General features: G+C 43.9%; 1 protein-coding gene across 2 annotated transcripts in view; it reads left to right on the top strand.

Annotated features, from left to right (window-relative positions):
• COL5A1 (collagen type V alpha 1 chain) overlaps nucleotides 1-14,563 on the top strand; it is a 635,679-nt gene that overhangs the window by 383,246 nt on the left and 237,870 nt on the right. For both annotated transcript variants that reach the window (XM_069609606.1, XM_069609605.1), the window contains exons 21-22: nucleotides 2,910-2,963; nucleotides 11,861-11,905. In XM_069609606.1, coding sequence (XP_069465707.1) covers nucleotides 2,910-2,963; nucleotides 11,861-11,905 — 99 coding nt within the window. The remainder of the gene's footprint in view (nucleotides 1-2,909; nucleotides 2,964-11,860; nucleotides 11,906-14,563) is intronic.

Below are 14,563 nucleotides of genomic sequence, written 5' to 3'. Positions count from 1 at the left end.
GAAACACTTCTGTCTGCAGGCCGTCCGCTCCCAATCTGCGATAGGCTGCCATGGAAAGGAAGAAGGGTCTACATGTAATCCCTTCTCTCCTTTCCATGGTGCCCATTTTTTCTGTTTTCTTTTTTTAAATTATTTTTAATGGCCACCATTGAAAGGGAAAACTGACTTTGTTTTCCCTTCCCCGTGGCTATTCGTACCCTGGTCTAATAGGACAGGGTACTAATAGCAATAAGCCCCTCACAGGGGTGGGGCATTACCTTGTCAGGTAATGCCCCAGAGCCATTGTTAACTGTACGACCCAGTGAGGTCTGCTGTGCCCTCCTCCCCCTCCCTGTTCCCCTGTGATGCTCGCTGTGTCCCCCTCCCCCTCCCTGGTCCCCTGTGATGTCTGCTGTGCCCCTTACCCCCTGCAGCCCCTCATGATGTCTGTCTACACCACCCCACCCTGCTCTGCCTGATCCCTTCTTCCCCTTCCCTTTCCCCTTTCCCTTCTTCCACCCACCTTCACTTAAACACAGCAGGTGTTGCCTTGATTCACCATGGTTCACCATCACCACCCTGTTGCCAATGCTTGGATTTGACTTTATGGACACTTGACTCTGGTGCCTCACCTCTCTACTCTCATGCTGGACCTCCCCTACATCTCGTACGCTTGGTGGCCCTGAATCTTGCTGTGCCCATCGTCATTCTTGATTCCTTGATTACATTCTCTGTACTATGCAACATTATGTGTTTTACTGTCCTCTGCAACAGTATTCGCTCTCCCCTCAACCTCTCCTCTCTCTCATTGTTTTATTCTTTGCTCCCTCCTCCTCTCCTTTCTCCTTCTCCCTCTCTCCTCCCCCCCTTACTTTTCTATTTTCTATTCACTTACTCTATCAGAAGTGTCCATGGACCTAGTACAATAGCAACCCATGTCTGTCCTCCCCACTATCTGAAATGCCATCAGGCCTAGTACGATAGTCGCTTGTTTTATTCCTATCCCTGATTTATCCTCCCCTCTCCCTCACCTTTTGTAAATCTCTGGCTCTACCAGAAATTTGTCAGGCCTAGTACGGTAGTCGCCTGTCTGTCCCATTTCCCCTCCCACCTTCTGCTTCCTTATCTATGTCTTAGCTCTTGCACTATCTGAAATGTCGTCAGGCCGAGTACGATAGTTAATTTCTCATTCTTGTTGTTCATGGCCTGTAAGAATGTCATTGTATTTTCCCTTGTTCCCTCCCTTCCTTCCTGTGAAGCGCTTTGAAACACATTGTGTATGGGAACTATATAACTAAACTACCATATCATATAATATCATATATATGGGCCCCGGGGCATTACCTGAAGTGGAAATGCCCCCCCCCCCCAGCGAGGGGCTTATAGCTTAATTAAAGATTCACATTTTCACCCGCCCTAGCACCCCATGAGGTGGGTGGTGTGTGGATGGCAGGGGGTTAAAGAGCGTTTTTTAATAGCAAGACAAAGCATTGAGACACAAATGAGGAAGAGGTAGAACCAAACCATCCCAATTCTTTTGCAACAATAATTTCTGAAGACCTATTTATTCATGCCAGGAGAAGTTGGCCTTTCATGAGTGCATTTCTACCTCTGCTTGAGTTACTTCCATTCCCAGCTTTAGCACCACAAAACGTTTCTGTCTCTACCATATTTATCCCAATGTATGTTTGTGCAGTCTTGAAACAGGATATTTATTGTTCTCCACTGTAGGGTCCTGGTATGTAGTGTGTGCCGTGAGAAGTTCCTGAAATAAAAAACAGAAATATCAGGAGCAGCATGCAATTTTGCATCTGCGTGAAATTACCGAATACAAAAGTCTAACCTTCAAAAGTCTGTTTTTGTTTTTCCATTTTCCCGCAAATATATATGTGGGGGGACACCCCCCACATCCCCTCCACCTTACCCCCGTACATTTTTATTCACTTTACCCCCCACATATATGTATGCAGAAAATTGGGGGTCAGACTTTTGGGGGTGAAACTAATGGTATTAGGTAATTTCGTACAATACCGCAATTTTATGTCAGAGTGAGGAAAGCATGGACATTAATATGACACCACCATTTGATGACCTGTTTTATTAGTGTCTTGGAGGTTTAGTTAGCAACCAGTGCATAAGCATTGTGCATGTGTGTGCGTGTGTGTCTGTTTGTTAAATATGCCCTCTGTGTTCCTTGTTCTGTGGTGTTTGCCATAAATGAGAGTATTGAAGCTATTCTAAGTGATTTGCTCCTGATGGCATAAGTCTGCATGGGAACAATACCCTGAACATCGGCATATAGTGTGTGCAATGGTGGGTCTTAATGAAATGTAATGTCTATATTGCTTTTGCCAATGACGGGTCTGGTCCCTGTGGTAACATTTCCTCTATGATTTTCATTGGAATAATTTGGCTGGTATCTCGAGGCTTTGAGTCAATTGAGTACATGTTATTTTAAGTTGTGAGTTAAGTTATTATTCTTTCTGTAAAAATTGAAAGTAAGGTTTGAAAAGTAGTAAAACCACACCACCAGTGGAAGGTGTTGGAGTCTTTCTGGACGTTGCGACCAGTTAATTAGTGCTCTCCTTAGAAATGTTCTTTTTCCTCATGACCGCCATAGAATTATTTTTTCGAATTCTGAGCTATCAATGACATGCAGTACGTTAGTAAATGCACAGAAGAAGGAGTTCCACGGCAAAGACAATATTTTAAAGCATGCCACATATGTTTTTATTATTATTGGGAAACACAATTAAAGAGGTGCATTTTCCTCTCTTGAGTGCTGGTGTAGACACACTAGCAGGGACATTGCAAAGCTTGGCAGATATGTTGCTAATGTTTCATTTTAATAACAGTGATATGGACTTTGCGGATGACTTTCTCAATAATCAGTTGCTGAACAGTCTAACACGTTTTCTCTCGCCCTACAGGGACCTCGTGGACTGCTCGGCCCAAAAGGACCTCCTGGACCATCAGGACCCCCCGTAAGTTTTTCTGGACATATCTTGCCTCAAGGCTCTAATCACTTAGCATGAGAATCCAGATGCTACTCACTGGTGTGACTCAATTGGGAGCTCTTGCGTGCAACGCTGCCAGGGGCTGGAGGTCTTGATTACGATTTTGAGTTCTTCCAAAGAGGAAAGAGTTATGCCACAAAACAAAAGTAGCGCCTAAAAGGGGATAGAAGACTTTTCTGCCCATTTTCGCAATATTGTATCTTTTGCTTTTGCGGCCCACAAGCACATTTGTGAGATTATTGGGGATCACACATAAAACATTTCTCATTACTGATTGATTCTGCATTCTTCGTTGCTGGACAGTCATGGATAATCAATCTCTTGCGCTCAGTTTTTGATAGTTAACCATATGTAGTTTTAGCATCCACTAAAATAATTGGCTTAAATTAGCCCCTGGCTGGAAATGCACATATTACGGAGGACGTTTAGGTTTTTTTTTTTGCAGTGGAGGGAGATCCACCATGTCCCGCATAGACATACATGAAAATATGGAGTGATATGTGTTTCGTCCTTAGGGGTAAATTACAGTAGGCAGATACCAAATATAACTACCTTCTATATGTTTAAAAAGGGGTAATGGGAAGATGTGACATGGGACCAGTTAATTCACAAATAATGTAGTTACTCATGGCCTCACATTAAAGTTGGAAAGATGCAGTCATTAGCATAGAAAAGGAAATAATGGTATGCATGCACAAGGCTTCTAGTGGAAAGGCATTGTCTTTGAGGTTTTTATGAACTCTTAGATAAAGTTACATTTGGAGTGAGGGTGGTGAATTCTGGGGGTTCATGAGGCTAATTTGTAGCTTTTGCAACCTGATATATGGTGCTTTGAATCATCGTTCCCTTCAAAGTAACAAAGTGCACTGAAGTTCCAAAGAGGGGTTTTCAGTAAATGTTCTCGGATTTTCCAGAAGGAAGTTGGACCAACATAAAACTGTGCCTTCTTTCAGCTAAACTAACTGTAATTGTTTGCTTGCTGGGGGAAAAGATCCCTGTGGAGTCAGTAACTGCCTAGGTACACAGGCTCGCTATGCAAAGGAACTCTGCAGCTATGGCTTGCTTCGATCTGCTTCTGACATCAGCTACCTTTAGGCCATGACATGTCTGGTGATATCAAGAGCAGGAAGGGCACAACAATGTCTTTTCAGAGAAAAACCACCAGCTGCCTCACTTAAATAATGGATCATTGGTAACCTGACAGTGAACAGTTGAGGCAGGCCATCTGCTTGGTCCTCCAAATGTTTTTTATTTCATGGCATCATCTAACTGGATTCTGCATTGATGTATATTACATCAGGCTCTTCTCTCTACAATGTTTATTTTAATGTTGCCTTGATTATATGACTTCAATATTACTTGAGGTGTGTGCAGTGTGTCTGGCAGTACCTGGCAGGAGACTACGATTTACTCATTCCAAGCCCAGGAGTCTCAGAGTCTTTCAGCACATTTTAGTGGCCTGCAGGTGGAGACTGAAGACCTTCCAATAATCACACCCAGAGCAGTGCGCTCGTGGTGTGTGCGTGGTGTGTGCAGTGTATTTGGCGGTACCTAGCAGGAGACTATGGTTTACTCATTCCAAGCTCAGGAGTCTCAGAGACTTTATGCACTATTTACTGGCCTGGAGGTGGAGACTGAAACACTTCAAATAATCACACACATCACAGTGCGCGAGTGGTGTGTGCAGTGTATTTGGCAGTACCTGGAAGGTGACTACACTTTGTGCATTCCAAGCGCAGGAGAGGTCGAGACTCAAACCATTCAAATAATCACACACAGAGCGAAGCGCATGCGCAGTGTGCAGTGTGTTTGGAAGTACCAGGCAGGAGACTATGCTTTACTCATTCCAAGCCCAGGAGTCTCAGAGTCTTTCACCACGGTTTACTGGCCTGGAGGTGGAGACTGAAACCCTTCAAATAATCACACACAGTGCAGAGCGCGAGCAGTGTGTTTGGCAGTGTTCGGAGGTGTGTTTAGCAGTGTGACACAAGCTTTATAATAGTTTTGTAATCTTGCTATTACCGACTTGAGAGAGTATGTGTGAACATTTCCCCCCTTCCCCTTACTGCCATAATTTCTGTAAGTCCTCGGCGCAGTCTCCGACCCATGTACGATCTTAGGAGCGGAACTAAGATAATTCAACTGCCGAGTCTGAATATGGCTCTGGATCGGGCAGAACAAACTATAACAGACATGGAATGAATGCAATTGACCATTGATCTCCCGATTCCTCTATCTCCGGGAGAAAGGTCTTTGAGCGCAGATACCAGAACATTAACTTGTTCTTTAATGTGTGAGGAGACGGAAAAGCGAGTCATGGCGGCTGCGAGTGAAACAGTGCATCGAGACGGCACAATCACCACCTTTTTTCACACAGTGTGGGTAAAGTCGACAGAGCCTTCCATAAATCAAGTGCCGCAAACAAGACCTGAAAGACATGAAGTCCCTGTGACATCACACAATGATGGGTATAGTGAGAGTGACAGGTTCGGAATAGAGAGTCTAGTTTGGGGAAATGGATGCAACTGATTGTTGGCAGAGTAAGGTCTACGCATCTCCGGATTTAACTGAAATCTCGGTTTATGATTCCGACTGTCCTGCCATAAACGACTTGCTTCCAGTTTTCTCTCCTTCAAGAGGAACATCGATTCAGACACACAACACGGACTAGTGTGTCAATAAGGAGGGGAATAAGACTCTGAAACCAGTGCTCGAAGAAATTAACCAGTTGCTTAGAATCCTAGTTACTCTGCTTGAAGGCTTAAAATTGGAAGTAAAAATGCAATGCACACTACTGGAATCGCTGGTATTCAAATTTAACAATGCGGGCATTCACCAAAAGATAAAAGACTGTTTGGACCAAGACAAAACTATTCAAAGGGCACCGGGGAAAACTGGAGAAGTGGACTCTATTGGGAATTTGACCAATGCACCTGAGAGTCAGTTGGTGCCCCAGACCTGTGGGAACCTGGACCTTGATAAATGCAGAGTATTGAGCACTCAAACTCAAACGTACAAAGGTAATCAAAGCACAGGAGACATGGTATAACGACACAGCCGGAGGTTGACACACATGAAGAGGTCATGCAGCCTATAGTTGCCTCTCTAAATGTCGAAAACACAATTTCATCAGGCAAAGAAGATCATATTGAAAACGCCCAACCCAGAAAAGCAAGAAAGAAATGGAAACATAGGAAAGCACTGGACAAGGCAAAAGAAGAAGAAAAAAAACAGGACTAAGTTGAAGAAAAGAGGAAAAACATCAATAAAATATCCTCTAGAAAGTTCCTACAAACATTATCTAAACAGCCCTCAGTCATGGTAGTACTTAGAAATCAGCAAACAAGGCCAACTACCGGAGTGACTGGCACTACAGATAAGCCAACTGTCACTGTAGCTAAGGTTAACAGGAGCACACAAGTAGTTGACGCTTCAGAGCCTGTAACAGTGTAAGAAATAGAGACACAGCCTAGTAGAGGGACTCAAAGTATGCCTCCTTTGAATGCTTTGTTAAATGCGGATGGGCAGAGTGGGGAGCATTTAGACTGCATGATTTCAAATACGATTCCATCAATGTGGCATAGTGGTAGGGGGACGTATGAAGGGGGCAGCATGGGAAGGGGACCACAAGATGGGGGGAAGCCCCAAGGCAGCCCAGTGCACATGGGAAACTGCCCCCTGTTTAATCTTAGAGCCTTTGTACCAAATATAGCTGCTGTAAAAGATGGATGGTTAGCGAACTGTACAAGCGACTCATATAAAGGTGTTCTCTCGAGAGGTTTGGAGCAGCCCCAGGTTGCCTTCCTAGCCCCTCCAATCTTTAATGGCGACTTTGTGAAGGACCCAACTTTTTTAGCTCCAAACCTAGGCCCCCAAACCTTTAATGGGGGCAATGTGAAGGAACCACCTTTTTAGCTACAGACTTTGTCATTCGTAGAGCTTATTTTGGGGGGCTAAAAGAAGTCCACTCCAATCACCAGGTAGCAAGCAGGTCAAATCATCCCCTCCTGGAAACAAGGGCAGTAGTAACTCCTTTAGTGCACTGACTCTACCTAACACACAGATAACCCAGCAAGCATCTCTAGTAGGAATGTTCCAACTTGGTGTAGAGTGCTTGCTACCTAAATACAGAGAGTTGACTCTAAACAGATCCATCATCTTGAAACCTCTTAGCACGGTGCTGGCCCTGTGTGCAATTGCATCCACGGACATGACACAGGTAGATTTTAAGGACTTCTACGGCACAGATCGTGCCGTGCTGTTCATTGGTTCCAAAGTGGTTTTTGATTTAATAATAAGAGAAACCCCGGAATTACAGCAGATAGGTTTTGACATAATCTCGCAATTATCATTGCAAGATAATAACGAAATGGAATTTTGTGACTCACTGATGAGTTTTTTGACCAAATGAGCTTCTGGTTTTAACAAGTGCTCACAACAATTGAGGCTGGTTAGTCACCTCCCTTAGTCACACGAACAACGTCAAACAAATAGAATGTGATTGCTCCTGGGCGGGAGGGATCCTAAACAGACCTAGAAAGGAACTACTGGACAAGAGGCCCCTCTAGTAATAACTGCCCTGATAATCTTCATTTGCGAAATAATAGGGGTCATAGTAAATTACTAGGCAATCCTGTCCTGGAAACTACTTAAGAAAACAAACTGTCATTTGCCTGCAGAAGACTTGGCTAACGAGGGAGGTACATACAGATGACTTTGCATCCGTCTCAAAAATAGCGAAGGCAACTGAAATAGGTCGCCCTATAGGAGTGGCTACTTATTTTGATATAATTCAATATGGGCATTTATTTAAAGGCTTATTAGGGTGGGCATGTTGAATTGAAAATGGGGTGTTCTACGGTAAATCTTCCACTGCTAAATGGTTATTGGCTTTTGGGGATTTGTCTCCTAGAAAGAATGTTGGATGCCATTACTGCTTCCGTCGATGGTTGGCATGATCTAAATCCGGGGGATCTGGCGGTTCTCGTAGGAGACTTAAACTCGCCCTGTTTGACCTTCTGTACCCTCAACTCTGTAAAAAGATGCCTACCAAAAAAAAATAAACATACTTTATTTGGATGGCCATGGTGTGCTAGTTTGGAGGGTCTAGGCTTGAGAATGCTAAATTGGACCACCCCAACAAAACAGGGAATTTCTAATAATCCTGGTATAATGGCACCTTGGCATCCACACTGGATTACATGTTTATAGATGTGGGCTTGTTTAATCATTGTTTAGTCATTGCTCTCCTTTGTTAATCACACAAACAACATTAAATGACCACTCTAAACTGAGTAAAGAAATTAATTGGCAGTGAGGTGGAAATGACTTGGAGGTAGGTCCATAGGGTCTTGAAGTGAGGGGTCCTAATAATCATGTTTTTTGGAACCAGGCCAAAGTCACTTAGGTGAATCCTGTACTTGAAGAATTGCGTAGCTTGACTACAGGGGATTGGAAAGTTAACAGCCTATTAGCGGACATGCTTAGGCCATTTGTTGAACACATCCTGCCAAAGTCTTTAGACCCTGCAGTCACACAACTAAGAAACCCCAAATGCCACACGTGCATAGGTTTGATCACAAAGTAGCAGCTCACAAAACAAGACTCAGGGCCGAAATTCAATTGATAAAGATTACACAGGTTTGACTAAGAAATAGCAACTGGCAAGAGGGAGAAGAGCCTGCCTATATTAACACAATAGTGAGTATATGCTGGAAGTGCTGGACAGGAAGAATGCTTCAGTCTTCTGGCATATTATGAACGGAATAAAAACCTCACAATCTTGTAATGTAGCGGCGGAAATGGTTTGGGTAGCCCATTCCAAGAAAATAAGTTCCTTGGATAATCTAAATATCAACTTCAAACTTGATTTGAACTCCGTGGATTAGCAATTAGAAGTTGACGATGAATCTGTCCTGGAAATTCGGGGCAAAATTAGCATACTGAGGGCCCTGGGACCTAATAAGATATCCAATATGGTGTTCCGTGGTAACCCGTCATTATGGGTGGGACTTTTGGCCCAACTCTTTAAAGATGTGATGAATACAAACTTCTTCCTGACCACCTGGCATATGGCACACGTGGTCCCAATTTACAAAAAAGGCCCTAAAGATGATTCAAGGAATTATCGACCACTCTCTATTCTTGACACAGACAGCAAGGTGTTTGCCGCCTTGCTGCTGCGTCATGTAGAGAATTGGGAACAGGAAACGGGCAGAATTCAAAAGTGGCAAACCGGTTTTAGGTAGATGATGGGGATGTCATTAAACGGCTTTCTATATAAATGTATTGAAACAACAGCTTGGTCGAAAAAATACTCCTCAGAATTTATTGCAACAGTTGACTTAACTGTAGGTTTTGACAGAGTTAACCTGGATCTTCTCTGGAAGAAGCTTCAGGGATGGGGGATTCCCTCGCGTCTATTAAGGCTTCTAATTGGTTTACACGAGAATTCTACAATGCGATTGAGACTAAATTAGGATGTGCACTCTCAGGTAAGATGCCTGTTCGACGAGGTGTTAGATAAGGCTGCGTCCTCGTGCCATGTCTATTTAATTTATGCACCTCAGACATAGGGGAACACTAGATGAAAGTATCATTTGCGTCACCAAAATGAGCTCATTTGAAAATAGTGTGCCTTAGTTATGCGGATGATTTACTTTACCAAAGTGTACGTTATAAAAACGGAAATGAAAAGTTCAAATTACAAAATCACGGAAACCACTAGTCCGCATTTTATAATTTGAACTTTTTTTTGTGGTCCCTGCAACACATGTATTGTATGCGGGGGACACCACTGCAACCTCCGCAGACCATAATCCTGAATTAGGGGAGCGAGGGACTCCTCTGCAACCCCCACTGCCCTAGTTTGGTATTTTGGTCGTAGGTATTTGATATTATTAGGTATTTGATACTAGATCAAATGCACTCTATTTGTGCATTCAGTCTTTTATATACGATATTTTCGTCCAATACCGTTTAATTGTACTCCAGGTCTTGTACTGGAAGTACTCTGAGCAAACACACTCTATGTTGAAGTATTACTGTAAGGTAATTTTCATATAATTGTAATGTAATGTGTTTTTTAATTGATTGTATTGTTTTTCTCTTCTTATTATGGAATTGAGTGGTGTTGCTTTTAGAGTTTTTTCTTTTTTGATCAAAAGTTATATTATTAGCTAAATGACCAATACAAAAATATTACTTCAGTCCCATTAACATTCACTTTTCATTAATCTAACAGGAACGTTCTTACTTTCTCTAGATTATTTAGGGCCTAAGGACAGGGCACATGCTGGGTACATGTCTCTGCATGAGCACAGCCGTGCTTTGGCAGCTGTCACTGGGAGCACAGCGCTATCGCTTGGTTGTTGCCTCGGGGTGAGCAGAGAGATGTCTTGAAGCTGCCTTTTAAAGAGCTATGCACTGCAGCTGTCTTTAAGGGAGTAGACCAGTGTCCTCACAGATGCCTGTTGGAGAGCACGGCCATGCCTTCGTAGCTACCCCTGGAAGACTAGAGCTGCGACATGTCACGTGTCGATGAGAGAGCCATTGCCACTAAGAGAGTCGAACACTATGCTGCCAGCTGCCGATGGGAGTGGTGAATCCTGACATGGCAAGTGTCAGTGGAAGAGCCCCTTGCCCTTAGAGAGCTGAACTCTGCCACACAATGCCTTGGCAGCTCCCTATGGGGGATCATCACCGGAAGCTGTCTATGAGAGAGCTGGGCCAGCTCCTGATAAACGGTCTCTGATTGAAGTGCGTGACTTGAAATATGTCACTGAGCAGTGCCAAGCCTTCACAGTCTGTCTTCCTGAGACCCCGTCCATTCGTATGTTGACAACTGTCTCTAAGGGAGCATGTCCACCCCTTAGGAAGTTCTCTCTGATAGCACAGATTAAAGCTTTAACTGCCTCTGAGCTAGCAGGCCCTTTTAGTTGCAGCTGTCTCTGTGAGTGCTGGTGTATGGGCCTCATTATGAGGTCGGCTACCACGAAACACTGTTTCCAGCACCTGACTTGCCGCTGCCAGCGGGACATTACAAGTCTCGGCAGCACGGGAAGTCAGGCGTCGGATTAGGTAAATCCCCATTCCTGTGAAGTCTTAATAGGACTGTCTCTGATAACAGAAAAGGGTCATTGTCAGTTGTTTCTGGTGACAGGCCCATGCCATCTGGGGCAAAGCGCATGGCTGTCAGCATGGTTCACCCTCTCATCATGGGAGCCCCGCTCTGATAGCCATGGCTGCTCTCACTGCGGCGGTCCATGATGAGAGGGAGCCAACACTGACAGTCATGTACTGCTGGCAGCAGGCTGTCAGGGTGGCGCTCCCGTGACGAGTGGTGGCCCGCGAGTCTTCCCATTGGTCAATTTCCAAGCTATATGGATTTTGAGAGCCATACCGGCTTGCATAGACTGGAAATTGGCCGATGGAGAAATGCCACGTCACTCCCCCAGGACATAATACTCGTTATAGTAACATATTCAGCGAAAAGAGTATCATTGTAACTTTATTTTCTCCCTCTTGAATGGAATTCTTCATTACTCACACACTCCTGTGCCTGCAGAAAGCCAAGAATAATGTTGCTTTATTGTAAAAACAAAGACACATCATAAAGGCTCTTCTGAGCTTGGAAGTTAAGTCTTTGGATGCTGGGAACATCTGATCATTGAGTGTGCGGTGCTGTGCGTTGGCTCAAACATGGGCTTTTTGGTTTCCCTAGATCAGAAATCCAGAGAGAACATTTTTACAGGATTTTGAATCCAATGAAATATGGCCCAATTCCAGCAGAGAGAGATACAGAGAGGGACAGAGAGATACAAGATGTGTAATTTCTAACTCTTTGTCTCCAATCCATTTTTCAGGGAGTGTCAGGAAGTGACGGTCAAGTGGGACCCAAAGGGAATGTGGTAAGTGCTTTTCTAGAAATGGTTTCATTTGGAAACATTGGGGAACTTTTGAAGTGTTACCTGTTGAAGAACGTCTGTTGCCAGACGACCCATTGACTGGAGTTTTGCATTCAGTTCACAATCCCGTGAGATGCCATACTGATTTTGCTGAGATTTCGTTAATGTTCTTGTAGTCAGTGTAGATTAATGAATTTGAAAACGGGGATCTTAACTGGGAACCAGATATGTTAGGTGACCTTTCCCTGTGTCTGTGTTCTGTGAACATGTGCACACTTATATCAGAACTACAACTATATCTAACCGATTTATATAATTGTATTTGATCAGCATTAGGAAGATTACAAGCTGAGCCATCTCTGGTGGGATTCCAAGTTGTGGCCTGCATGCTACATACAGTACTCTACAGGAGATGTGTTATCCCTCCATGCCCCCCAGTCCATTCTCCCAAACCCCCAATCCTGGTTGCCCACGTATCTGCAGAGCTCTTATCTCTCAGAATCCCGTACCTGAGTAGTTGTCAGTCCTGTTCTTTTCTTCTTTGCTTTCTGGTACCTGAAGTGGTGATATTCTCAATATAAATGCAGACATGCACAACCCAGAAGCCAAATAAACTGCTGGCAAAGCTAGCAGTGTTGCCTTTCGTGCAGGCATGGGATAGGCATGTGTCAGGCACTGCAATAATGGGTCTCCTGGCCATGAGATGGCAACAGCTGAAAAGTGTTTAGATGGGCATATGATGTCAGTGCCTAGCACATCACTTTATTGCAGATTTAAATCATGTGGCTGAAGGACACCTGGTTAAGATATTTTAGTTACACTAACTGCACAATTACATCAGCTATTAATCAATTCTCAGCAGTCTCCTTAGGAACAACACTAGCATGCCAATGTTTGTTGTTACTGCTTCATAGAGCTAGCTCAAATTGATGTCAGGAGGATGTGTTCTGGGCAGTGACATATTTGCTGAAATCCGGTAGTCAGTGGGTTCTTGATGAATACATGCCAACAACATGCACCATGTCATTCTTGAGATGCCCACTCACCCAGATCTATTTTTTCTTTGTATTCTGGGACTTTTAGTCCTGGGCTTATAATATTAAAGTCAGATCTTCCAGTGAAATAATTCAAAGAAAAAGTAAGAATTGGATGCGCAACCCCCGAATGACATGGGGCAGGTTCCCATGTAAGCTTGATGAGCTCTTCACGCACTACATGGCCCATCTTGAGATCTCTGCACCAGAGAATTCCAAGGCTGATTTCACCCCAGCTTATTGGAGTCATGTTTAATGTAGAACTCCCCTAGCAGTCACAAGGCCTTCACCGACAACGTGCGATCATAGGCTGTAATTCTATGCTGTCTTTGAATTCAGGGAGGATAAATTAAGATTGACTGTTTGTTACAAAAGAGCCCATGCAGGAGAACACACTGATATTGCTTCTCCGCACTGAGTTACCTTTGCCAACACGCCACAATGAACGTGCATTCTGGTTGGGTGCTCAGAGAGGTTTTAATGCACATCATATTTTTATTTTTAAAATGTTTATTTTATTACATTTTACACATTACAACATAAATCAAGGCCTGCCACGTGTTACATTTCAAGAAAAACAAAAGCTCATGTAACTATGCCTAACATACAACAAACCCCCTTATCCCAGCCCTCCCGTTGCCCTCCCCACGCCGCAGGTGTAGATAGCCTCTTATCAAACCCGATACGTCATGTAAATAACAAGGTTGCTCCCTCTTGGTCTGCAAAACATTCTCCCGTATCCCGGTGACCCATCGTGATGTTTTGTGACCTTACATCTCTGCGAGCCTACAGGGCATCCCTGTCATCCTGAAGGGATGCTCTCAGTCATTAATCCAGCCCCTCTGTTGGCACCCCGGTATTGGTTGGCATATATCTGCTTCGGAACTCATCCCATTCTAGTTCAAAATTCACCAGCCACCCATGCAGTGCCGGAGCCACATGTTCCATCACATAAATGTTCTTCACTGTGTTTATCCATTCCTTTTTACCCGGGAGCAGCGCCCTCTTACAATATGTCACCAGACATGCCCTTCCTGCCAATTATAGGCAGTGCATCATATGTGGAAGTCTGGTATAGTCTCCTTCTGTCTCCTCTAAGCCAAATAAAACTATTATCAGAGTTTTATCACCTCTAATTCTTTTATCCAACCGAGCACCTCATCCCAAAAAACATGCACTCTCACACAGCCCCAGCACATATGCCAATTCAACACTTGTGTATAGGCGCGTTATAAATGCCATATCATATCATAATAATCTGCCCTTGCCGCAAATTCATACCAGCACAAGGGTCTGACCTCCTAGAACATTTTGGAAATCCTAACTGGGTCATATTGCCACCTGTGTAGGAGCTTAATCGTGTGAAGTTTGTATTGGCAAAGCAATCAATACTTTAAAGGCTCCACGACATAATTTGTGCCATAGTTCATCAATTTCCATGCCCAGGTCCCTTTACCAATGATTTTTCAATCTATCAGTAGACCCCCTCCCCACCTCCACCAACGCACCATATAGTGAGGAGATTAACCCCTTCATATTAGTTCTAGTATCTAAGAATGTTAGCCTGGAGTCTTACCAAACATGCATAGAGTGACCCCTACAGACATCTGTGCACTGCGCATTGCCG

The sequence above is a fragment of the Ambystoma mexicanum genome, chromosome 8 (genome assembly GCF_040938575.1).
Source record: "Ambystoma mexicanum isolate Mex_15411 chromosome 8, UKY_AmexF1_1, whole genome shotgun sequence".
Lineage (NCBI taxonomy): Eukaryota > Metazoa > Chordata > Amphibia > Caudata > Ambystomatidae > Ambystoma > Ambystoma mexicanum.
The sequence above is the reverse complement of the archived record's forward strand: the minus strand, read 5'-3'. Positions and strand labels throughout refer to the sequence as shown.